General features: G+C 36.5%; 7 protein-coding genes and 1 long non-coding RNA gene across 10 annotated transcripts; 2 read left to right on the top strand and 6 right to left on the bottom strand.

Annotated features, from left to right (window-relative positions):
- On the bottom strand, positions 1–1,132 carry LOC110226281. Its single transcript, XM_021017337.1, has 3 exons — positions 541–1,132; positions 375–459; positions 1–294 (listed from the first exon to the last, which is right to left on the bottom strand). The coding sequence occupies exons 1-3, from the start codon at positions 650–652 to the stop codon at positions 78–80; spliced, it is 414 nt and encodes a 137-aa protein (XP_020872996.1). The 5' UTR covers positions 653–1,132; the 3' UTR covers positions 1–77.
- Positions 1,133–1,215: 83 nt separating this feature from the next.
- LOC110226276 lies at positions 1,216–2,182 on the bottom strand. The gene is made up of 2 exons (XM_021017328.1): positions 1,615–2,182; positions 1,216–1,518 (listed from the first exon to the last, which is right to left on the bottom strand). Exons 1-2 carry the CDS (start codon positions 2,176–2,178, stop codon positions 1,429–1,431), a joined length of 654 nt encoding a protein of 217 aa, XP_020872987.1. The 5' UTR covers positions 2,179–2,182; the 3' UTR covers positions 1,216–1,428.
- Positions 2,183–5,881: 3,699 nt separating this feature from the next.
- LOC9306845 (F-box/kelch-repeat protein At5g39560) lies at positions 5,882–7,764 on the bottom strand. Its single transcript, XM_002868663.2, has 2 exons — positions 7,754–7,764; positions 5,882–7,672 (listed from the first exon to the last, which is right to left on the bottom strand). Exons 1-2 carry the CDS (start codon positions 7,762–7,764, stop codon positions 6,448–6,450), a joined length of 1,236 nt encoding a protein of 411 aa, XP_002868709.2. The 3' UTR covers positions 5,882–6,447.
- A 1,562-nt stretch (positions 7,765–9,326) lies between these two features.
- LOC9304781 (uncharacterized protein At5g39570) lies at positions 9,327–11,494 on the top strand. 3 transcript variants are annotated; one of them, XM_021017297.1, is made up of 3 exons: positions 9,327–10,022; positions 10,068–10,456; positions 11,109–11,494. In XM_021017297.1, the coding sequence occupies exons 1-3, from the start codon at positions 9,392–9,394 to the stop codon at positions 11,196–11,198; spliced, it is 1,110 nt and encodes a 369-aa protein (XP_020872956.1). In that variant the 5' UTR covers positions 9,327–9,391; the 3' UTR covers positions 11,199–11,494. The 3 variants fall into 3 exon arrangements, with proteins under 3 accessions (XP_020872956.1, XP_020872957.1, XP_002870774.1); XM_021017298.1 differs by having other exon boundaries at positions 9,327–10,067; positions 10,200–10,456; XM_002870728.2 differs by having other exon boundaries at positions 9,329–10,456.
- A 1,265-nt stretch (positions 11,495–12,759) lies between these two features.
- LOC9306844 (peroxidase 62) lies at positions 12,760–15,520 on the bottom strand. The gene is made up of 3 exons (XM_021017303.1): positions 15,044–15,520; positions 13,455–13,617; positions 12,760–13,349 (listed from the first exon to the last, which is right to left on the bottom strand). The coding sequence occupies exons 1-3, from the start codon at positions 15,431–15,433 to the stop codon at positions 12,946–12,948; spliced, it is 957 nt and encodes a 318-aa protein (XP_020872962.1). The 5' UTR covers positions 15,434–15,520; the 3' UTR covers positions 12,760–12,945.
- Positions 15,521–19,138: 3,618 nt separating this feature from the next.
- Positions 19,139–21,788, top strand: LOC9304780. The gene is made up of 7 exons (XM_021017278.1): positions 19,139–19,390; positions 19,499–20,119; positions 20,275–20,462; positions 20,612–20,850; positions 20,936–21,135; positions 21,275–21,400; positions 21,486–21,788. The coding sequence occupies exons 1-7, from the start codon at positions 19,235–19,237 to the stop codon at positions 21,582–21,584; spliced, it is 1,629 nt and encodes a 542-aa protein (XP_020872937.1). The 5' UTR covers positions 19,139–19,234; the 3' UTR covers positions 21,585–21,788.
- On the bottom strand, positions 21,765–22,945 carry LOC9304779. Its single transcript, XM_002868661.2, has 3 exons — positions 22,840–22,945; positions 22,230–22,611; positions 21,765–22,026 (listed from the first exon to the last, which is right to left on the bottom strand). The coding sequence occupies exons 2-3, from the start codon at positions 22,584–22,586 to the stop codon at positions 22,000–22,002; spliced, it is 384 nt and encodes a 127-aa protein (XP_002868707.1). The 5' UTR covers positions 22,587–22,611; positions 22,840–22,945; the 3' UTR covers positions 21,765–21,999.
- A 1,569-nt stretch (positions 22,946–24,514) lies between these two features.
- On the bottom strand, positions 24,515–24,822 carry LOC110226285. The gene is made up of 2 exons (XR_002330354.1): positions 24,731–24,822; positions 24,515–24,642 (listed from the first exon to the last, which is right to left on the bottom strand). It is a non-coding gene; the product is annotated as an uncharacterized LOC110226285 (long non-coding RNA).
- Between the last annotated feature and the right edge of the window lie 248 nt (positions 24,823–25,070).

Raw genomic sequence — 25,070 nt, 5'->3', positions numbered from 1 at the left:
GTTTATGTAGTTTTACAATACTTAATATAAATCTGGTCTTTAATAATAAGAAGACTGGGGAAAACAAATCCCCCTATCTAAAAAATGACCTGCTTGATCTCTTCCACTTCCGGTGTGTCCGGATCGGCAAAGACCTTTGACACAGGACCATGACTCACAACCTTAGGATTAGCTCTGTCGGTTAAACGCCAGAAGACGAGTGCGACAACAACATTGCGCTGACCTAGACTCCGAAAGAAGGTTTGGAATTCCAACGCCTGTTCATTGTGTGCTTCGCATTCCAAAACTTCGTTGCTACATTAGATTAAAAGAAGAATCAAGTCAGCGTTTAGATTAAAAAGTGTAAGTGAATCAAATGTGAAAAGAACATTTACTATCTATCTTTGATCTTGAAAGGAAGCTTGAGACCGTAGAAGTCTCCGGTCAAGTGGCCAACCTCCAACAACGCTCCAATGACATCTACATCAAGGGCCAAAAAATAGAAACAAACTTCTAATTTCAAAAATGTGTAAATAAAACGTAACTTAAAAAACATCTCACCGACTAAAACTTTCTTATCAACTGTTTTCTCCAAAATGTAGTCGAATTGAGTGAAATCGTAAAACGATATTGGGTCCCTTCGTAAGGCGTTAGTAACGACGGTCCGATCCATAAACCATATGCCGTAGTCATGAGATGTTGCTCTCACTGGGTCAGCGACGTTACGGACCAAGAAAGTGGTCACAATTTTCCACTCATTTTCTTTGATTCGGTCTATGTAAAAAGGAGCAAGGCGACGATCAATGGTGGCCTCGATACGGGAAAGGGATCCCTACAGAATATGATATATAACAGATTTATATAGAATTGAACCTAACGTATGATAAAAAAACACAAACACGGCACAGGGAAACTACCGAATTATCTGCCAAGATAAGGCCGAGTTCGAAGATGTTGGGCGCAACAAACTTCTTAAACACTCTCACGACAAATACACAAATTGTCCACCCAGTGATCTGAGGACACAATTCGGAGATGGTGTGATACCCGTCCATCACACGGTTAGCAAGAACAATCGAAAGACTTTGTGTTTGATTGATGTAACTGCCGAATGTGAAAGGGTTTTCGTTTGAAGGAACGTGGATAAAATTGAGGAGGAGATGTGGCTTAAATAAGGAAATTCCGTAACGGACGCGGTGGGTAGTGCGAAAGTGTTCCAACGGTTGAGATACAAAAGTGTGTAACCGTTTGTAACCGTTTATTGCATGAAGATTATACGTACACAGACACAACAAACACGTACACTAACAAAAACGTACACTCAGAAAACGTACATAGTTATACGATGGCAAACATTAAACGTACGTACACCGTCACAACACTTTGGTACACACTGTCCACACATAAACGTATACTGTCATCGCGGAGACATAAAGCTTATGAGGAGAACTAAATAGGATTTTTGCAAGTCTTCTTGTTATGACCTGCTTGTCTACATCGTGTGCACTGATTCGGAATAAGTCTTTTCTGTCTCTTTTTCTGAAATGACAACAACAATAAGTTAATAATCTACGTATCTTATACTAAAAACATAATGTTTGAAAAATCTGTACACGTTTGAATGATAGCACTTACCCGGTTTTCACCTCTAGATGGAATCCGTTTGGTTGTTGGTCTTCCTGGTGGTCGTCTACAGTATGGAGGAATTAGTATCAAATCCGATATATGTTGTGGGATGACAACATCCTTCGGATCCGCGATAGGTAGAATCGGTTCTTGAAAAGAATCGGAAAACGTTTGAAGTCCATACCACCATCCTACAACAACCTTCGGATCTATTCCAAACTCGATTGCAGCTGCTAGACCGTGTTCACATGGGATTCTCAACTTTGTGTACCTAAGACACGTATACGTACACTCGTCCAGAACGACATGAAAATGCTCACCTGACTTGCTTGTAACTTGATAACTCCACGGTCCAGACATCTTAACCGCTAATTTCCCTGACGCAGGCAAATCTTGGAGAAAACGCTCATCAACCTCAGGCGTCACTAAAGACTTACACCTAGCCACTTTTTGCCTCCTCGCTGCGAACCATCGCATTAGGACCTCTCGAATGAACTCTATCATGTACACAATCGGATATGATTTGGCTCTTGTTAAGACATTATTCATAGACTCCGAATTGTTGCTAGACATGATATTGTAGCGTTCCCCTTTACAGTGAGTGTGGATGTCGGATTCACACACACTCAAGTATTTTATTAAGTGGGAAAGATTATTCTTGAGGGATAAAAATGAATGTATAAAAACTTGTGAATTGCTACGAAAATTGCTATAATATTTCTCTCTTGAGAGGAAGATCCCCCTTACATGGCCATTGGCCTCTATATTTATACATAGAGAAACGACATTAAAATGAGTAATTAAGTACAATTATTCCTTCTTAAATGTGTCCGTTTTGATTCTTTGACTTTAATGCTCAACGTTTGAATTTTGAGTTGACTCTGATCTTCATGGGCCTCGCCTTTTTGGCCCAAGTGTCCTTGAGCCGGCTTACCCGTGTCTTCTACACCGAACTCGTGTCACAGTGCAGTCACTTCGGATTCTCGAGGTAGTGACAACCACTTCGACCGCTCCTTCGGCCCATGGGTCCAATGGGCTTCATCCTTTATGGGCCATTATTTTGACTACGTGGCAATCTTTGGTTGGTCGCGGACTTCTGGTGCGGGATCCGACACCAACAGTGAGCTCTTGTCCAATGCTCAAATCCAATTTCCTCTAAGTAATTTGCGCATGCAGCACTCTTAGCCCTTAACTGTTCGAAGTATTTTTCAAAATCTCTCACTCTGTAAGCTTTAGCAGCGCTGAAGAATAATCCAGATACACCATACTTACCATAATGGGTGGAGATATTTCGCTCAAGGTGTACTGCACATGCACCATGATGAGCTTTCGGATAAACCACACTGAGGCCTTTATATATTGAAGAATGTCTGTCCGATACAATCATTAAATCTTCATTGTCTGGAACAATGTCAGCTAATTTATCAAAGAACCACACCCATGAAGCGTCAGTCTCACCATCCACAACACCAAACGCTATTGGAAATATTTGGAAGTTCCCGTCTTGGGCACATGCAATGAGGAGACATCCCTTGTAACGTCCTACTAGCTGCGTTCCATCTACGACAATTACCTTCCTCATATACTTCAGACCTTTTATAGAAGCCCCGAGAGATACAAAAACATACTTAAAGCGCTGCGTACCATCAGCTTCAGGTGTAGAGTGTAGGTGAGTTATCGTACCCGGATTAGCTAATTTAAGAAGATACAAATAGGTAGGCAAAAACCTGTAACTTTTTATATCATCCCCCCTTACATTTTCCACTGCAACCTCTTTAGCTCTCCAAACGGTAGAATATGAAATCCGAACATTGAGATCATTTAGGAGCAACTGTGGTAAATCGACAGCTCTCGGACCCCCTTGCGTAGAACTGTATCTGCTCTTCACTACCTCTCCGAGAAGCTTATAACTAGCATGTTTATTATAATTCTTACGAGTGTCGATGTCACACGTATGGGTGGTATCATACGATGTGATTTTGAAACATTCTGAATTCTTGACAACTTGAGCTGTCAAATGCCATGGACAAGTATCATCAACGCAGACCATCTCCAATCTTGTAGGACATGACCTACGTTGCTTGTAGCAAAAGCATTGTTTGATTGCGAGATAAGACATTGTTTGTTGTATGACTTTTCTGTTCATAAAAACACTCCCGACATACAAAGTCTCACCTGTCGTACTCAGTTCGACTTGTGTCTCATCATCTCGTAAATTGGCTAAATCATCGAATACCGGAGTAGCATCATTATCGAGAATCTCCAACTCGCCACCATGTAATGTAGAAAAGTCATTATACACTTCGTAAGCCTCAGCTGCGGTAACTAACCGATTATCATTCAGTGTCCCACTTGCGGAAGCTCCAATACCACGGTCGATAGTGACTTCGTATATACCATTAATATTGGTATCCGTGTTACCTTCGCAGCCTGTATCTTGTACACACTCTGTAGTGTACGTACATTGGTACAAACCATGTTGACACGTACGTCTTGGAGTCACCGTTGGTGTACGGTCACCCGAATGAGAAATGTTATCTCCGCCAGGTGCAGTAACTAGCCGATTATCATTCAGTGTCCCACTTGGGGAATCTCCAATACCACGGTCGATAACATCATCCCCAGAGACATCGTCTATACCATTAATATTGGTATCGGTGTTACCTTTGCTGCCTGTATCTTGTACACATTCTGTTGTGTACGTACATTGGTACAAACCATGTTGACACGTACGTCTTGGAGTCACCGTTGGTGTACGGTCAACCGAGTTATTTCCTCCATGACTTGTGTACGTACACTCTGCCAATAGACGACTGAATTCCCCTGGATGTTGAACCGTTTGTTGAGTGAGAATGACGTCCTCCTCAACATTCCCTATTCCATATTCTTCAATAATTAAATCGTTCCACTTGTTGTAATCGTAATCTTCGCCACTGCCTTCACTACCGTCTATAGTAGGATCGAGGGTACTTCCCCCCATAGATCCATCATCACCCTGATAATCATCATACCCAGCACCATCTTCGTTGTCCTCCTCCTCTTCTTCATCCTCATCTGTTTTATCGTCTTCAACGTCGTCATGCTCATCTACGGCCTCATTATTTCCATCTACATTTGAAGCCGCTAGGATGGGATTTGGTGTCGTTGCACTCCCACACACACGGTAACTCTCACCATCGGTCCTAGGGACAGTATTGACGGTTGTAATGAAAGAGACAAACAAGGTGACACTAGGATCCCCACCACGAATCAAAAAGAATGTATCCAGGTTCATTTGATTGTCAATGTATACAGGAGGGCGTTTACTTTCTATCATCACTGACATCTTTCCCGGCATCCAGTAACTAATTATTGGATTGCATTCAGTGCACTTCAAACTGAAAACCTCGCATAATGTACGTACAAATGCCGTGTACGTCATGTTTTGCCTAACACGTACACAACGACCAAACCAGCCTTCCCATGGTTCAAATTTCCATTCTTCTTCTTTGCATTTTCACTCACCCACCATAGTAAATACGGGAATATCCATTACCAACCTGCATCATAAATTCAGCAGAACCCCATTAAATGCAAATGAAAGCATGATTATATCTACAAAAAACAAAAAGAATTCCCAACTACACACTTATAAACATAAATCTATCCTCATTTAGCAATTTCAACTAAAAAAAGTGGAAATAAAAATATTCTGGGTTTTTATATAAAAACAATGTTGATCTTAGCACACAATCAAGACCCTAGTGTGTTAAAACAAAAAACTTCTTAACCAATTTCATTACTTACACGTTCAATGCTTGTCTTGGCTCCAAACTTTGTAAATCAAGAAGATCAAACCGATGCAGAATCACATTCGTTCAGAAAAATTTGTTTGTTTCATGGATCATGTTTGTCTCTTACAACTATTCACGCATATAAACTAATATTAGAAAAAGTAATGATGACTTTTGCATTAATTGTGACATGAGTCATGTCTAAACTTTTTGGGCATTAAATACTGATGTCTCATTGTGTTTTAATGTTTTTAATCCCAACTTGTCACTGTACTCCCGCACAAATCAATTAAGAACGAAATATATTGCTTAACCGGAACAGTGTACGTAACTGAACCGCTTAACTGAACCGTACAGTGAACAGTACATCGGTCCGTTGGTAGGGGTAAAATGGTCAGATTTTCGCCAAAATGTCAAAACATGAAAGGCCATTCTCAGTTTGCCAAAACTTGAAATTAAAACTTGGTCAACTGCCATAACATGCAATTTACCCTAAAAACAACAACAAAATGTTGCTTCAAAGAACAAAGACGGGATGATTTCATAATGTTGTTTATACCATCATTTACAAATCATCAAATTGAAACGGCCAGACAAGTGAAGCAGAAGTAACACAACCTGGGAACTGTATGGACAGAATTAACCCACTTCATCTTACCCAAATGTAATCTGTTGATGCATACCACTTTATTTTGCTTCTCTAAGGCAGTCTTAGCATACCAAATTTCAGTTTTCCCTTCTTCACTGTCTTGCTCCAGATACCATACCTAACTATTCCAAGCAGAAATAGAGGCTATCTCTTAAAGACGACTATCTAGTGTCCTATATAATACATTCTTGCAATTCCAATTCAGACTCTTCCAGTGATAAGTTATTTTTTGTTAAAGATTATAATATTAACTTCACTTGCAAGTCAAATTCTTCAAATGAAAAAAAGCACAATAACCAATGTAAAAAGAACAACATATATAACACGTTCAAAGCTAAAAAGAACGACAATGCAACGAATTTTTATGACTCGCGAGAAACATTAACCCGCTCAACATTACCTATAACTTCCAAATTTCAGCTACACGCCTACACAAGTTAAGGAGTAATATGACTTGGGGATCTCAGGCACAGTATTAACCCACTCCGTCTTACCCCAAATCTCATCTTTATGGCGCTTCTCTAATGCAATCTTAGAGAACTCAACTTTAGTATTCCATCCTTTGCCGTCATCATTATACCACTGCCTCCATATAACTACAAGTTTCCCACCATAGTTAACTATTCCATGGACAGACCTCTTTTTTAAATACCATGTAAGGCCGACATTAAATTCGTTCAAACCCTTGATCTCTCTCCACTCTCTACCCTCAAAGTCATACCACATTAAAGACCCAACGTAAGTGCAAGAGTACATTACATCCTCTATCACACACCAATGTCTTATATCTTTGAATATCGATTTCTCTCTTACGACATTCCATGTACCATCTTTGGGCTCGTAAGTGTAGTCTTTTGTCTCTGCCGCTACGTAAAGCTTTCCTTTAAAAGCAACGGGGACATTAATATATTTGCAACGTAACTCTTGATCAGTAACAGGACCAGGCAAAGCTCTCCAAGACTGAGTCTTTATGTCGAATATCTCTAACCAATTGGTAGACTCATCATTCTTGCAACCTCCTATGACATATATTTTCTCATCGAGGTAAACAGTGGTTGGCTCGGATCGAGCTACCGTCATGTTAGGCCCATCACGCCACATGTGAATCCGACAATCAAGGATCCGAACAGAAGAAGACGGAGCCTGGAGGAGTCCACCGATTACGTAGATTTCCGAACCAACAGATACGGTGGAATTCTTATATAGTACGGGTGAAGAATAGGAAGAAGAGTGTAGCGGAATCAACGAATAGTCATGCATAGTCTCGCCGTTACTGGTGAGGTTTTCATCAGGTTTCATCCAAAGAGTAAACCATTGGGGATGAGATGAATCATAACGCAGTTTTAAGCAGAGATAGAGGCATGGTTCGGTGGTTCCGATGTGAGATCGCGTCTTGTATAGTTGCGGGGAAGAGAGAAGAGAGAGGAATGTTTTGGAGACGAGAGAGAGATTAGGGTAAGTCCATTTAGAGATACGTGCAAGAATGTTCTCTATGATTTCGTCTGGGAGCGATGAAAACGACGGTGGTTCAGAACTCAAATTTCTCTTCTCTTTCTGCGGTAGTTCAACTTCGGAGATCATGGTCGCCGGAAATAGTACGTAGAAGCAAGCAGTGAAGAAGAAAGATGATAAATTAGGGTTATATCTAGCTTACATAAACCATCCCCACTGATAAATATTGTGGAAATAAATTAGTTGTATTCATTATCCAAAGATTTGTTTATACTTTATCGACATAAATAGTAGAAGCAAACAGTGAAGATTTGTTTAAAAATGGGAAAATACCACAAAAAACCTTCAAATTGACACCAGCTCTCACTTTAAACCTTAAAAGTTTTGCACTTCCACTTAAATAACTCAAAGTAAAAACATTAGCAACATAATACCCCAAAATGACTTATATATTTGTAGGCTCACAATATTTAACAGAATTTTTGAATCTGTTAACAGAACACTTAACACCATTAACCTCTGTTTGATTAAATCTGTTTTCTTGAGTATTTTTTTAATCAAACGTGACTTTATATAATTAAAAGGAATAATTTAAAATTAAAAAGGAAAAAAGAAGAAAATTTTTTAAAATAATAAACTTCATTCATACATTTGCGTACAATGGTTGTTTTGTATCTATTATGTACCTTGTAAACTTTTATGATATCAATATATTTGATTTGCCGAAAAAAAAAAAAAAAAACTTCATTCATAGATACGGGAAGTTCACGGAACATACATCAAAAGACAGACTTTGTCCCAAAACCCAGAAATTGATAACAAAAACTATGAATCCCAAAACAGAAATTGAAAGACAAAAACATTCAAAGTCATGGACGTTGAGGGTCATTGTTAGACATATCATACGCCTTGTCGCCAAACACTTGAAATGGCCGACCTACGTTCTTGGATTCTTCTTTCTTCTCTCACGGCCGGCTCTCTCCCTCTCTTGTTCTTTTGTTTTTTTTTTTTTTCTCATGAAACCTAGATCCCAACGATTTGGGGGTTTTACTTTAACCTTTTTATTATTTTTTATTATTTCTATTATTTTAGTTATCCCTTTTAATTTTAAATTATCCCTCTTAATTAAAAAAATCAAGCACATGGACAATAAATCAAACGGAGTAACTCTTGTTATTTGTTCCGGAAATTTTCTTTCCGTTATATATTGTGGGACCACGAATATATAAGCTATTTTGGGGTATTATGTTGCTAATGTTTTTACCTTGTGGTATTAAAATGGAAGTGTAAAACTTTAAAGGTTTAAAGTGGGAGTTGGTGTCACTTTGAAGGTTCTTTATGGGATTTTCCCGTTTAAAAATAGCCCAAAAGACTTTTTTCTTTTTTAAAAGGTAAAAAATGGTTATAATTTATAAATAATTAAAATATAATATATACAAGCCTTAAAAAAAATACTCAAAAAGGAAATTAAAATCTACAAATAAACCTAAATTTAAAAGGGAAAAACCATAAACCAAAAAATATGAGACACATTTTTTTCTTTTCCAAAATCATAAACCAACAAAATCAAGACAACACTAATTCATAAATTATATTCCTATTTGTAATATAGTCCCTTAATTTCTTATAAATCATACATTTGCCCACTCCCGGTTCGATCCGTCGGCAATCGGTACAATCAAATTGCTTTTATACCAATTAAGATAAAGCCACGTGGCACAGCTTTCCCGAATCGTAGTGGTCTCCATGTAAACACCAGGAAAATGGGATCCACAATTAATAATTCAAAACGCAGCGTTTTTAAACTCTTCGTCTTCTTCATCATCTTCCTCTGCGTATAAATTTCTCATTTTATCATTTTGATTAGATCCAAGGAAAAAGTAAAAAACACAGAGAAGCTTCTTCTAAAACGATGCCGTACTACACAAGAGACGAAGACGATGTCGACGATTTCGATGAGTTTGATCCAACGCCGTACAGTGGTGGTTACGACATCACGGTGATTTACGGCCGTCCGATTCCACCTTCCGATGAGACTTGTTACCCTCTCTCATCTGGTGTCGATGATGATTTCGAATACGAGAGACCTGAATTTACTCAGATCCATGAGCCTTCTGCTTACGGAGATGAAGCTCTTAACACTGAGTACAGTAGCTATTCTCGACCCAAGCCACGACCCGCATTTCGACCCGATTCAGGTGGTGGTGGCCATGTTCAAGGTGAAAGACCAAATCCTGGTTATGGATCTGGATCCGGTTATGGGAGGAAACCGGAATCGGAGTATGGATCCGGTTATGGTGGTCAGACGGAGACTGAATCTGGATACGGTGGACAAACGGAGGTGGAGTATGGTCGGAGACCTGAACAGAGTTATGGATCTGGTTATGGTGGAAGGACGGAGACTGAATCGGAGTATGGATCTGGTGGTGGTGGAAGAACTGAGGTTGAGTATGGTCGGAGACCTGAATCTGGATATGGTGGGAGATCGGAGACTGAGTATGAGCGTAAGCCTAGCTATGGAAGGTCTGAGGAACAAGAAGAAGGTTATAGAAAGCCTAGCTATGGAAGATCTGAGGAACAAGAGGAAGGTTATAGGAAGCCAAGTTATGGAAGATCTGAAGAACAAGAGGAAGGTTATAGGAAGCCAAGTTATGGAAGATCTGAGGAAGAAGAGGAAGGTTATAGGAAGCCTAGCTATGGAAGATCTGAGGAAGAGGAAGGAAGTTACAGGAAACCTAGTTATGGGAGGTCTGAGGATCAGGTGGAGAGTTACATTAAGCCTAGCTATGGAAGATCTGAGGAACAGGAGGAAGGAAGTTATAGGAAGCCTAGCTATGGGAGGTCTGAGGAGCAGGAAGAGGGGAGTTACAGGAAGCCTAGCTATGGCCGTGGAAATGACGATGATGATGATGAGCAGCGTAGGAACCGTTCTGGTTCTGGTGATGATGAGGAAGGGAGCTATGGCCGCAAGAAATATGTAAGTTGAAGAACCTTTTTTTGTTTAGTGAACTTTCCATAGTTGGGATCTAGATTGTGTGGAGAATAAGTTTGATTGGTTAAACCCCTTTATTGATGATCATAGTTTAGAGTGATCGATCTCCATATTGATCTAAAGTTGATATCTTTGTGATGATTCATGTTCATTGATGATTTAAGTTGTGTGGAAAATAAGTTTGATTGGTTAAAACCCTTTGTTGATCATAGTGTAGAGTGATCTAATCATCTAAAGTTTATATCTTTAGTGATGAATTCAGGTTCATTGATGATCTAGCCATCTCTATAAACGTCCGTTATAAAGAACCTTGTTTAAAGTTTATATCTTTAGCGATAATTTTATCTTCATTCATGATCTAGCTATCTATGAACATACATTACGAAGAACCCTGTTTTAAAGTCTCTGTCTGGATACATGTCAACAATTATCTCTCTGCTTCACATTTTGAAAAGGATTTTCTTGAGTTTGCTTGAATCAAAAGCTAGTTCTAGGATCCCATATGACTTCCCTGGTTCGGTATTTGGTTGAATTTGGACAGCTTGTAGGATATTTGATTGAATCGATGTCATTTTATAGAATATTACAAATGATACTGTTTTTTCTTAACTTAATCATCTCTATACAAAATTTACAGGGTGACAATGACTCTGATGAGGATGAGGAGAAGAAGAAGCACCGTTACAAGCATCACCACCAGAGACGTCGTGATGAAGACGATGACTAAAACCTCTCAGTACTTGAGAGTGTATTGAGAAAGTGTGTTTGCCTAGCTTCAAATAACTACTAAATAAAGAGCTAAGTCACATATCTTTCTACATAATATCTTTCGATGTTGGTGTTGTGTTTGTTTGAATCTCTGTATTACTGCAGAGTCTGAGTTTGTACTGGTTCATAATAAGACCTTGAAGTTGTATTGGGTCACCATGTAACTGGTGCTACTCTGTTTCGTTATCTATCTATTGTTTGTGTTATGATTTACTTTTATATCCTTATATGATTATGATGATTCATTTCGTGTAATATCACAATGTGTTTTTTGCATGAATTGGAATCATATGGAAACTTTGTTGAAGAAAATATCACGTCTTGTTGTTTATTTCCGACCGTATAATGTTTTTTGTTTTCGAAATTTGTACATGTTCTTCATTCTCATTGACTTCAGCTCAAACTCTTGGTGGTACTATTTCCTCAACTTCTTTAATTGTAAGATTTTGTCGAATAATACAATACTTTTTAATCAGAGGCAAACATATCTGAGTAATGTTCACCTTGTACAGTACTTAGAGAAACCCTTTTGCAACCAGTTTCACTTTGTTGTCATGCGATCTCTAGTTATTAGGAATCAAGTACACCAAGTCTTGGACTGTGGGGTTCTCAATAGTATTGGCGGGTCTAAACCAAGTAGCTAGAAACAGGAATCAAGCCTAAGTTAGGAAAACTAATTATACTAAGGGATATGCCTTATGAGGGATACAGGGCACATTAGTCTCCCACACAAAATAAATCAAATAGTGTGAGATGGTCACGCCTTATAAGGTTTCTTCTATATGCCTCTGAGTTCTCACACACGAAATCAAAAACTCTATACACTATACAGTGATAGAAAGACCGTGAGAAGAAGAGAGAAAGAGAAAACCCGGTTCTCACGCAATTTTCAGTACACCGAGCAGAGGCTCATCTATGTTTTGATAAGACTAGCCGAAACTCTTAGGGTAGCTTTGTGACTCGGCAATCTTTGTATTCGACGGTGGAGTTTGCATTCTAATGGCTGGTTTGTGATACTGAACCGTTAACTATTGTAATTAAATGCAATTTTATTTTGGGAAAGAAGGTTTGGTCGTGCTCAACCAAGAGGGTTGATATTGTTATAATCAAAGGAAGATCGATCGTGCTCAGCCATATCGAATATTGGATTTGGTTCTTGTGATCGGTTAGTATAAAAATTGAATAGGAATAGGAATGATTGTTTGGGCATATGGAATGGATTATATGCAAACGAGTATCAACCCTACCTAACTATGATTATGCTGATTACTATATCCTTCCATACTTCCCATATATGTGTGTTGGGACCCCATGATGACTAGTATAGTGTTACAATGATTTATGTATGTATAAATCAGTATCAAGAGAACGGTCTTTTGAGGAAGGCTGACGGAAACATCTCGACCTGAAAGTACTCCGTGTTACGGTGTTTCGCCGATAGGTGAAATGTAGGCTTATCAAACTGGGAGGTTGAACTCATCAATTGTTGAAGCTTGACAATAAATAAAACACCAATTATATTCATGTAACGAAATTAAACCTTATTAATTCCACCAAATCAAACCGAAAGAAATGGAATACAAATAATGAACAACCCACTTTTGGGTATCTCTCATATCCTTTTTATTCTATTGGTTTAAAATTAAAATCAAACTATAAAAAAAGAAACCCTTTGAACAAGTTAGCCATAAAACCTTAATCACTGATTAATTAACAGCAGAGCAAACCCTACGAATTTCTCCATTTCTCCCAGTCTTCACACCAATATTACTCATCTTAACCATTGAACTTGCGAACTGGACATTAAAGTTGCTTGTAGAAGTCATGAACTCTTGCACTATGGGTCTCGTGGTAGGACTAGTCCAAAGAACGTGATCGGATTGAAGAATTCCTCTGTTACGGCTGAGATTGTTGAAATAAGATGTGTCAAAAGTGTTTCCACTTCCCGTATCAAGATCCAAACGCGCTGATCCGTCGCCGTTTTGGGGACAAAGTCTTTGAAGTTGTGGTACAAATGTTTGGTCCATTGTTGGATCGGCTGTGTTTCCGGTCGAGTTGAATATCCTGTTCGTGATAAACCCACATGCAGCTGTTCCGATCGTGTGTCCTCCTATTAAATTCATACGAGTTTGATTATATTTATATGAACCATGCATGATGCAGTGCACAACACTAATCTATTTGGAACTATTCTGATTTCTAATAGATTACTTACCAACAAGAGCGACGAGATCGCGAGTGTTAAGGCGAAAAGCGCCGAATTTCCTTTGTTGAATGGCTAGAGAGTCACTTGGTGAAGGAAGATTGTTAACGTTCGATGCCAAGGAAACTCGTCCATCTCTACGTCCTGTTGGAACTTGCCAACTTTGTCCGTTCGTCTACACAAAGCCAAACAAAAACGTTAATCCTTATTTTTGTTATTACCTTTTTTTTGTAACCAATACTTATTTAATATTATAGATGTCACCAAGTAAAATAAACTTAAATGTTGCATGTAAATTTTTTTAAATCTAAAATTATATATATAAAAAATATCTCTATTTTCAATTATATATATGTTTTTAATTAATATCAAAGTTTTGTAACATGTAGGATGTAACTACTTTCAACAAATATACAACAACTTTTAGTAATTTAACCAAAAAATCTATATATATATACATTTTTGGATGACTTTTAGCAAATAAATCCTGGAGTTGGAATGTATTTACGGATGAATGCCATTGACATTAATTATTTAAATTTGAAAAATATTAATTAAAGATATTACCAACACGATTTCGAGAATCATAAATTCATATCTTCCTTAATTTTCTGAGTCATTAATGTGATAATCTTTAGGAAATATTTCTCTGTAAAAAAAAAAATCCACATTAATGAAGGCATTAAAATCGACACTAACAATTAAATTATTTAGATATTCAATTATTTTAAGATTCTTATATCTTATTTGATATTTTTTTTTAATATCTCATTCTTTAATTACTGCCTTTAGAATTTATTGGTTGTTACATATTTTTTGGTGAAATTTATTGGTTGTTACTTAATAAGTAATTATGGTGCGTTTATTTTAGTTAATATCTAATTTAAAGGATTTGTTTTCTTTTATTATTAATAAACGAATAACATGTATAGAAATAAAAGATTTTTCTTGCGACTCCATAATAAAAATATTAAACTCTTATTTTCTACATTTCTTACACATAATATCCTCTTATTCAATAACAAAAAATATATATTGCATATTTTTAAAAATATTTATAATATTTAAATTATATAAAAAGTTTGTAATATTAATATTATTTCAACTCTATACAAATTTAATATATATGTATATATATCTTATGGGAACCATTTAAAAGAAATTTTTAAATTGACTTGAATTATATAGCTTTTAAATAAAAGTATTATTAAAAAGAAAAATAACTAAATGATGTTTAATTTCACGGGACGGGTAATATGATGGGACGGGTTTGGGTTGATATTTATAAAAGATAGTATACCACGGGTGAAATTCTAAAATTAACAATCAAAATAATCTATCAAACAAATTACATTTTGATTTTTTTAAGAAAATATAGCCCCGCGGTGTACCGCGGGTTAAAATCTAGTTTATTTGTAAACGTAAACACAAAACACAGAAATAATGATAAAACAAAAAAAAAAAAAAAAATTGTGTTGCCTTTTTAATTCTCTTTTCTTACTCATATCTAAATGCAAACACAACATATTGGCATTTAAAACAATCGAGATTAATTCTTTAATTTGCTTATGTATGATATTTGTATTAGTTTGTATACTTACGAGAGCAACGGAATCACGAGCCGCCAAGGCTAAGATATCAGCACAAGAGACAACACCAGGACATGCCGCCTCGAGCTGCCTCTTGGCATCGTCAATGACCTCAAAACCACGAAGGTTAACGTTTGCGCCAGCGGTTCTTTCAGAGTTAGGTCCTGATAAAAGCACTGAACCATCACAACCTTGGACAAAGCAATCATGGTTGTGCATTCTCAGTAACCCCGGTGCAACCTTTGGATCTGAACCAAAGTGAGATGCCACAGTGGTCTGAACAATCGTCTCGGCATTGGGGCATGTGGTCGAGTAGAACCCGATCCTTGTACCTTGACCATAAACCGCGATGAGACAACTAAGGAAGACTAGGAACGAACAAAAGAATCGGACCAAACCCATTTTTTCCTTTTGTTGGTTTGTGTTTTAGATAAGATCGCAAGTGTGTTTTGAGTAAGTAGATAGAGTTTGTTTTAGATGCATGCAAAGTGATACGAGACCGTGATCAGTTACTTATAGAAAGATTGAGAAGTCAAATGGTGATGTTGAAGTCAATGAAATCGGCTAGAGTGTTGAGGTAATTTGATAAAACGACGGAAAAGCGCGTTATGTGATTGATCATGAGCTGGCTACGCGCGTTGACGATTGTAGATCATGTTGGGTTTGTTTTTTCTTTTGTTCGTTTCCTTGAAGTTGATCCTAATAATTAATTTTGTAATCATATACTTTGAATGTGATAGTAAAAATATTCTTTTTGTAGGAATTAAAGTTTTATTCAACTATAACCCATGAAGATTTTCATTTTAGAATGCAGCAACTTTGGATTGGTTCGAATATATAAAATATCCAAAACACGAACATTCACTATTCAACAAAAGTCCACTGACCGATCCATCGTGTGAGATTAAAGTATTGACCGGAACATATAGTCTAAGTCTTTAACAAACAAACAAATAAGAAAATAGTAGAGTGGGTTTTCTTAACGATTAGGCTTTGTACATTAGATATTTGATTGGTTAGGTTTGCTTAGTTCGAATTTCTAGTAATCTGGTAATGGAAGGATCATGATGTCGAATTTTTCAGTTCGATTTGGTAAATAAAAAAGTTCGGTTTGATCAGGATCGGTTTACTATATAGGGTCGGTTCTACTCGGTTTACTATATAGAATGATGTAATTTGATAAAGAGACATGAATACTTTGCAGGAAAAAAGATGGGACAGTCCCAACTCTACACTTTTAATGCCAAACTCTAGAGTTGTGGAAATAAAGCAAATTTTTGAGTTTGGCATTTCAAAATTGGTGTTTCTTCTCTTGTTTCCGCTCTGGGTTTTCGTTTTTCTTTTTGTTTTTGTTATTGTCTGATTATTCTGCAGTTTTTAGTTTTTTTCCTGCTATTTTTATTCATTGTAGTTTCTGTCAAAACATCGAAAATTGTACAAATACTTCACATTGATATATATACTTCACATCGAAAATACTTAGACGGTACTACAAGCGCTTTCACATTGATATTCAAGCATTTAAACTTAGAAATCAGAAACATCATCAATGCAAGACGGTACTACAAGCGCTTTCGCCTCTTGGTAACTCTCGATATCATGAGCTTACTTTATGTGATTTCCCAATCTTGAAATCTTGTTTTTAATTTTTTTTGCCAAGCTTTTAAAGCCAAAAGGTTTACTTTGTAACAACCAACTTTTATTTCTAATGATATTAACGTTTATAGTTATAAAAAAGAAGCTAATAAAAAATCCAGACGGTCTATATATAAACTTTGTTTTTATGGTATCAAAGCTAAATTCTAATTCATGGGGCTTCTTAGTGATCGTCTTAGCATCAAACGAGACAATAAGATTGTAAGACCATCTCCATCGCTCTCATACCCAAAAAGAGTGTCTAAAGAAAAATATATTAATATTTTATTGTAATTTAATTTTGTAATTAATTGTTTTTCTGTTATTTTAGATTATACCAATTAAAAACTGACACATATGCATATGAGTGTCTCAGAGTTTCTGCAGTGAGAAACTCTGAGACATTCTCCTCACCTTCTCTTCTCCTTTTTGAATTTTTTCTATTATTTAAATTAGGAGATACTCTCAAAAGTTGTACCGATGGAGATGCTCTAAGACTAGATAACCTGACTTTGAGTCGGCCCATTGGGTTTTTCTTTGTACTCATACGGACAACAATAATTTCCCATGAGTTGCCAAAATCCTTCTCAGTTACACTTGATTTAGTCAAAAATTTCGCGCAAATCTTATTTGTATTGGATTTTTTTTTTCCTTTTCATGATCTCAAATCTTTTTGTCGAGAAAGTCCATCCAACGCTCGTAGAGTCGATCTCAAACACCTTTTGGGTTAGTTCGATGAACCATAAAAATATATAGATGCTTTGTGTTAGATGATTCGCAGGATCGATCTTTATGTTTTAGGTGGCCTGTTATATAAATATTAACAATAAAAAATATTAAAATATTAAACAATATAAAAATCATTACCTGTTTTTAATGAAGTGTAAAACATTCTATTCCTTATGAAAATTAACTCTTCTAAATTATTTGCAACAAATTTATTGATTTGTTGAGGTTTGTCTTTTGTTTTTGAATAATAAACAAATCATTATAATAACTAGATATTAAAGGTTTTTTTTTCACCAAAGAAAAAAGAATCAAACAATCAAGTAATAACTAATAAGTGTACCGAAGAAGAAAATAAAGGAAAGTGCCCATTGAAAAAAAAAAAAAAAGAACTTACCTGGACGGGGTCAGCTCGTGATCAAGAAGACGAGTGGCCTAGGCTGGTGACTTCCATTGCACATACTGGAAGGGTGCTATGCTTAAGGTCTTCCCTTAACAAAAAAAAAAAAAAAAAAAAAAAATTACATGAATGGCAAAGGAAGGATTCGAATTTGACTACAGACCAAAAATAATATAAAATATGTTGCCTTTCTTGAAGTATTATATCTTGTGGCTTAAAGCAAGTGCTTTACTTGTCTTTTAGACGGGTCGACCGTGATGATTCGTATAAACTAAAGTACAACGACCAATAACCAATTAATCCCTCTTTTAACCAATGCCAGCCCTGGGTTAAAGCTAGGCATGGGCAAAAAATTCGAATCCGAGTATCCGAATCAGAACCGACCCGAAAAAAACCGGTTTGAAGCGGGTACGGTTATATGAGTTTTATATTGATGAGTCCTATATCTGCTTACCCAAACCCGACCATACCCGAACTGAACCCGAACCCGAACCCGAACCCGACCAAACCCGACCTTACCCGAACCCGACCAACCCGACCTTACCCAAACCGAATCCGAACCGATGTTTTCAGTTTACCTAATTGGGTCCCAGAGTACCATATCCGACATATTCGTACCCGATCGGGTTTTACCCGAATCTGACCCGCGGATCCAAATATCCAGGCCTAGTTAAAGCCCACAAAACAAAGGCTTTAGACACCAAAATATTTTTTTTATATATTTAGGGTAGAAGTTGTTTCTTAGTCTATTGGTAAGGACTTTCTCCTTTAAACAACATTCCACGTTCGAATCCTTCTAATGTTTTTTTTTTTCTGCTTTCGATAACAAATATGATTGCGCCGACCTACCTTTAACTATCTTCAAAAAGATAGACCAAGAGATCCGCAATACTACATCGGAAAAAAAGACATAGGACGAGAGTAAGAAAGCTAATGATTATCCAGATTTGATAATTTGTTTTCTCTCCCTCAATATTCTTAACATTGTTGTAATTTGGTTTTTTTTTTTTTTTTGTCAAAATTACTCTATCTTAGGTAATACCTTACCTTTCATTTTCTAATGATATTATAAAAGCTTAAGAAAAAAAAAGAAAAAGAAAAACAAGCTGATGTTTGAGTAATTTTCTAAAGTAAATTATGTGGTTTAATCATTGGACATTTCTATTTACGAATTTTTTGTGAAGTCTAAATTTAATTGGTATTCGGTTTAAACCCATTTACTAATCAGTCCGGTTCAAATTTTTTCTCGAACCGGAACCGGATCAATCCATAATTGATTCTAATTACGTGGCGAATCGTGAAAAATTCTATGGAACTGTTCAAAAACGTCTCTTTTTGTTCTTAAAGATCATATAATAAGATTTCCAATCATGGACTCCAATTTCTCTGATTATTCCCTCTAATTTCGAATTTTTGCATCTTCTCCGATCATCTTCACCACTATGGGTGCTTCATCTTCAACAGACAACAAAGAATCATCGGAGAAACGAGAAATCGAAAGCCTTGCTGCTTCAACCGGAGCTCTTCCTCTGCTTCAACGATCTTTCTCCAAACTTTCCGATTCTCAAACCAATACTGTTCCTTTTCAATCCTTCAAGGTATAATTCGATTTCCGTTAATCTGGGTTTGTGATGGAATCGTGAATAATCTAACTTAGGGTTATAAAAATTGAATCTTTGCTTCAATTTTGATGTCTCTTCTTGTAGCAAAGTTTTGGATTGAGCTACGATTCAATTACTACTGAAGGAGGTCAAAAAGTTGCAGACTTGTTTCCCAGATTGTTGGAGCATTTAGGATCATCTTTAGTAGATTTGTTCTTCGTGCCTGATAAAGAAGGATTGAGTTGGGTTGAGTTTGCTAGAGGTTATGTTAAATGTTGTGGAAGAATGTCGGCTTCTATGTCTTTCAACACTTTGTTGAGAGTTTACTATGTGACAGCTAAAAATGCAGGCTTTTCTCCAAAGCTTGAGTTTGAATCTGATGAAGCTGATTGTAAGATTAACGGGTCGATTTCGATTAGAGAATTGCTTGTGTTTCTGTGGATTTGTTGGACAATGTCGTGGGATGGTCGAAGTTCTAAAGTCGCTGAAATGAAGGGTTGTTTGTTTCTTCCGGATATAAGTCATTTGATTCTATCAGCAGTTGTTTCTTGCATTGATTCTGAATCTGGAAAGAGTTTGGATGTTTGGGAGACTGATGTTTCTGGATTAGAACTCGAACTTCCTATCGGGAAATTCTTAACGTGGGCGTTTATGACAGTTCCTAGCCTCACTGAGTGCCTTTCTCACTTTTGTAATTCGAGACTTCAAAATTTGACAAGTGTTGAGGTATTCTTTTTTACTTGCTGCTTTGCATTTAACCTGAGAAGTCGTTTCTTTAAAGAGTCTTTCTTAGTACAATTGTTTGTGTGGTTACGTAGGAAATTGTATTGAAGTTTTAAAAGAAAGCTGAGACATGTGAAGTTTGAATTTATGAATTGCAGGATGGTTCTGGACCTTCGAAGTCCACTGCTGTAGATGATTCGGCGTCCAAGACAAGCGAAAACACCCTTCTAACATGTGGAAGGGCATGGGCGATTTCTTTGACGAGCAAAAGTATACTAAGCGAGGAGATTTTGAGTTCATGCTTTCCCTGCAATAGCAATGAAACCAATGAACATCTTCTATACCGGTATCCTACTGCCTTACTTCTGGACAACTTGTTGACTCATCTTTCAAGTGTTGAATTTGATTTAAAATTGCCATTCATGTGTACATTTGTTTGTTTGTTGAACATTCTGTCTCTACTGTGTGTTTAAGTTATGTTCATATCTCTTTCAGCTCATACCATCACGGGAAAGGCATGAATCGACTGTGGTCCAACGTTGAAGGGTATCATGCTCCGATCCTAGTGATAATTTCTGCAAGCTGTGAAGTCGAACATGAGGGTACTTCAAGCGAGAGGAAGTGGGTTATTGGTGCAATCTTGCAGCATGGTTTTGAAAACAGAGACGCGTTTTATGGAAGCTCTGGGAATTTGTTCTCCATTAGTCCAGTCTTTCACGCATTCTCATCTTCTGGTATTGCACAAAATTGAATTTTTTTTCGGCATACTCGCTTTTCCATTAGTTCAGTCTTTCATACTAATGTGTTAATAATCTTCAGGCAAGGAGAAAAACTTTGCGTATAGCCATCTGCATCCCTCTGGTGGAGTCTACGACGCACACCCCAAGCCTGTTGGAATTGGTTTCGGGGGAACACTTGGAAACGAGAGAATTTTCATTGATGAAGACTTTGCTAAAATCACAGTCCGTCATCATGCAGTTGATAAAACTTACCAGTCAGGCTCTCTTTTCCCAAACCAGGTAAAGCCGAAACATCTAGATTCAAGAAAAACCAAATCACAATAAAGAACAAAATGAGTATATATATGTGTTTATGCTTGTCAAATTTTGTGCTCTTGAATCTTATTATAACATCTCTTGTTATACATTATTGCTGCAGGGTTATTTACCAGTAGAGGCTTTGGTTTTAGATATTGAAGCATGGGGGTTAGGTGGAAATAAGGCTAGGGAAATTCAACAAGCATACCAGAAAAGAGAAGAGCTTTTCACTAACCAACGTCGAAAGGTAAACAAAAAACACCAAAAGATCATAACATCTATTATGCAATGCACTAAGGTTTTCAAATTTGGCACCTTTGTTTTATCTGCAGATCGACTTGAAAACATTTACGAACTGGGAAGATTCACCTGAGAAAATGATGATGGATATGATGGGTAATCCTAATGCTCCTAGAAAGGAAGATAGGTAATGAACGAATGAAGAACGAGGATTTGTTTGATATATATACACACATACGTTTTATATTCGAGATTTTGTCTGTAAACTATATAAGCAAGAAACTCTTCTGCTATTTATGTACTCGTGGATTCAATGTGTAAGTTATGTATACTATCGTTGCCCAAACTCGAACCGGCCTGTTGATTATATCTGCCCATAAAAATTGGTTTTTATTCCCAGAGCTTCCATAACAATGTCATAGTCCTGGTTTCTGACCAAAAAGTTCATCCATTGTCGGTTCACATAAACAAGAAAACAATACAAATCTATCTGTCCAAACCCGATACCCTAAGCTTGAGACACATATCTATCTTACATTCCCAAAAGCAAGATTTGTCAATTCATTGAGAATACACCAAGAGATATAGATGGTAGATGGCGCAGCATTACTTCTTGTCTTCTGCTTTTCTCGGCTGCAAAACACCATTAAAACCAAACACAAAGGTCAGTAACATACCCGAAAACACTACGCTTGAAGAAAATGCTCGAAAATGTTAATGATTTAGACATGTTTTTGCTTGCAGACCATTCATGTCAGCGTAAATTTCATATTCTGTTTCCAAAGATTTCTCCTTTCTACACTCAAACGAGCAAATGAAAATGTACAATCACAGACCTTAACACCAAGAGCCTCTTGGAGAAGTTCTTCATCAGGGATAATCACAGGCCATTGTTCACCCGCTTCACGAAACATTTGCTCTGTCTCAAGATACTGACCTTTATCAAGAATCATCTTTCTAATCGACTGAGCCGATGTTTCAGCTGCATCAAAAGCTTCCTCAACACCATTAACAAACGTGACTGTGATCTGCGGCGGCTGTTCATCAGTTCTACGTTTCACCAAAACTTGACAATTCGGATTCGACTCTTTGGCCTTCCTTGCATTGCATTGAGCTAAGAATTCAACACAAGAAGCAAGTCTTGGATCCAATGTGTTGTACTCAACTCTTACTTTTGATAGAAACTTCAACATCTTCTTTCGATATCAAACACTTGACCTAAATCAGCCATTATACAGATCATTTTAGAGAATTTCCAAAAACCCTAATCTTTCAAATTTCGCATTAGATTCATGAAAAACAGAGAACGATTGCGAATCTTCTATAGAAATTTGATATTCAGATAACAACAACATCGTAACTTCCAGATTCAAGAGATATATAGATCGCATCGAAAAATGATTCATAAAATGCATTTTCAACGGAAGGAAAGGATTAGAATTTTACCGGTCGACGGAAGCTCTCCGGTGACGATTGTCGGCGAGATTTGGGAAGTGAAGAAGAGAACGTAGGAGAAGACTGAAGAAAGGGTTTCTGCTAAATGACGATATTACCCTTTCTCTTAATTCCCTTTGGTTCGGTTCGGTTTGTGATAAGCCAAATGCAATCATAATCCTTTTCTTACCAGAATTGTCGATTTCCTGGTTTATAAATGACGTACCGATCGTAGGTTGAATTGAAATGTTAAAACATTTTGTAGTAAATTTTATACACTAGCTAATTTCAGAATTTTTATTTTGTAGTAGATTTTGTATTGATTTAGGTATCAACACTTCAGCATTGGTAAACCACCTCCGGTTAAAATACTCAAAATCATATAGAAGAAGAGATTGAGAAACTAAGAGTAAGGGGACTTTATATCTTGACATGGATCTAGCTTTCTGGCGAAATAAAGAAGGCAATTTCAAACCGTGATTTTTGTCTAAAGACACATGGAATCAAGTGTGTAGTACTGTGTCGCAATTTGCAAACAAAGGTATGGAACAACGGAGTCTTGTTTCTCATGCCACTCCCAAATACTCGTTTCTTGTTTGGCCTGCTACACATAATAAATTGACTACAGCCTACGCGGGTGATAGAATGTGTGCTTGAAATGCGGGTGTGTATTCCAAATGTATATTATGTCGAGATCTAATGGAAACACCAGATCATTTTTTTTTTTTTTTTTGCGGCTACTCATCTCAGGTTTGGGAGATGCATTTAACGCAAAACATATTTTTTTGCTTGAATAAATTTTACATTTATTAAAAAAAAAAGGAGACTAAAATGACTTAGAAGTTTTTAAAAAATAATCACAAACAGTGAAAAAAAAAAACTAATATTAGTAATATTTTTCACGTAGTCGTCGTATATAATTCAATCATTTTTAAAAATACAAAAACATAATTAATATGACAAATAATATATAAAAAGAGGAATCATGTCTTTTTAAAACGTAAAAAAATGTTATACCATTTATCACTATTGTTTTATTTTTTGTTTGGTCAATCGCAAACTTTAGAGAACCGTGGACTTATACCAGGACCATCTCAAACTATTTAGAGGAATATGCAATTTTATACCCAATTTTTTTTTTTTTTTATCAATGGCCACTACAAGAAATGCAGTGTTTTCCTACGGCCAAAATCGTAGGATATTGGTAGGAAATAGACGTTTCCTACCAATTTCCTACGAAAAATATTTGAAGGGAATCGCCCGTAGGAAATATAATTTGGTAGGAAATTCCGTTTCGTAGAAAATTTCCGTTTCGTAGGAAATCACGTAGAAAATTTCGTAGGAAATTGGTAGGGCCTCTTTCACCATTTTCCTACCAAATTTTCGTAGGAAATTGAGTCCTTCAACTTTTCTACGAAATATATCTTACCAATTACCTACCAAAATTATCTTACCAGTTTCCTACGATTCGCCTCCTACCAAATTCCTACCATTATCCTTCGAAATTTCAGACCCAATTTTAATAAAATATTTATTTATTTATTTGTTGCAAATTTTGGTTTTTTGAAAAAATTAAATTTAAAATTCAAAAGAAACTTAAAATTAAATTTAAAATTAAACTCCATACAAATTAAAATTTATTGTACAAGTCATTCTAATATAAAGATCGAAATCCTAATCGATCTACTCTTGAGTCTCGTCGTCATCGTCATCTACGCTCGTGTTCGTCGTCTTCGCCAGAGTTCGTCGTCTTATTCTGGACTGTCGGATAACCCGGTGGTTCAACTTCACAAAGAAAATCTCAGCTGCGACAAGCTGCGAAAACACAAAAAAACAAACTCATCTCTAGTAAAACACTCAAAACCCTTCAGAAAAAAAAAAAAATATAGTGTCTGGCCCTTACTTTTTCCTCTAGATGGCTAGACAAAAGCTTCCAAACGATGCCTCTTGTTTGATCTCTTTGTTCACTTGAATCCAGAGGCAAACTATGTACACAAAATAAAGAAGACTGTTAGTTTTATACATTCTCAAAGTATAAGTATTTCTGTCATAAAAGATGGTAAATGATTGCTCGAGTAATTACCCGATACACTTAACCGCAAGGTAGTATATACGGGGTCGATCCACAAGAACCAATGGTACACTAAAGATTTCTGAGACTCGTTTTTAGCTAAAGCTAAAAGGTTGTTTGTTTGGTTTTCAGATTTTAAAATAAAAATGCAAGTAATTTAAACGATTAAACT

The sequence above is a fragment of the Arabidopsis lyrata genome (assembly GCF_000004255.2).
Source record: "Arabidopsis lyrata subsp. lyrata unplaced genomic scaffold ARALYscaffold_7, whole genome shotgun sequence".
In the NCBI taxonomy this organism is placed as follows: domain Eukaryota; kingdom Viridiplantae; phylum Streptophyta; class Magnoliopsida; order Brassicales; family Brassicaceae; genus Arabidopsis; species Arabidopsis lyrata.
Note: the sequence above shows the minus strand (reverse complement) of the source record. Positions and strands in the feature narration are given on the sequence as shown.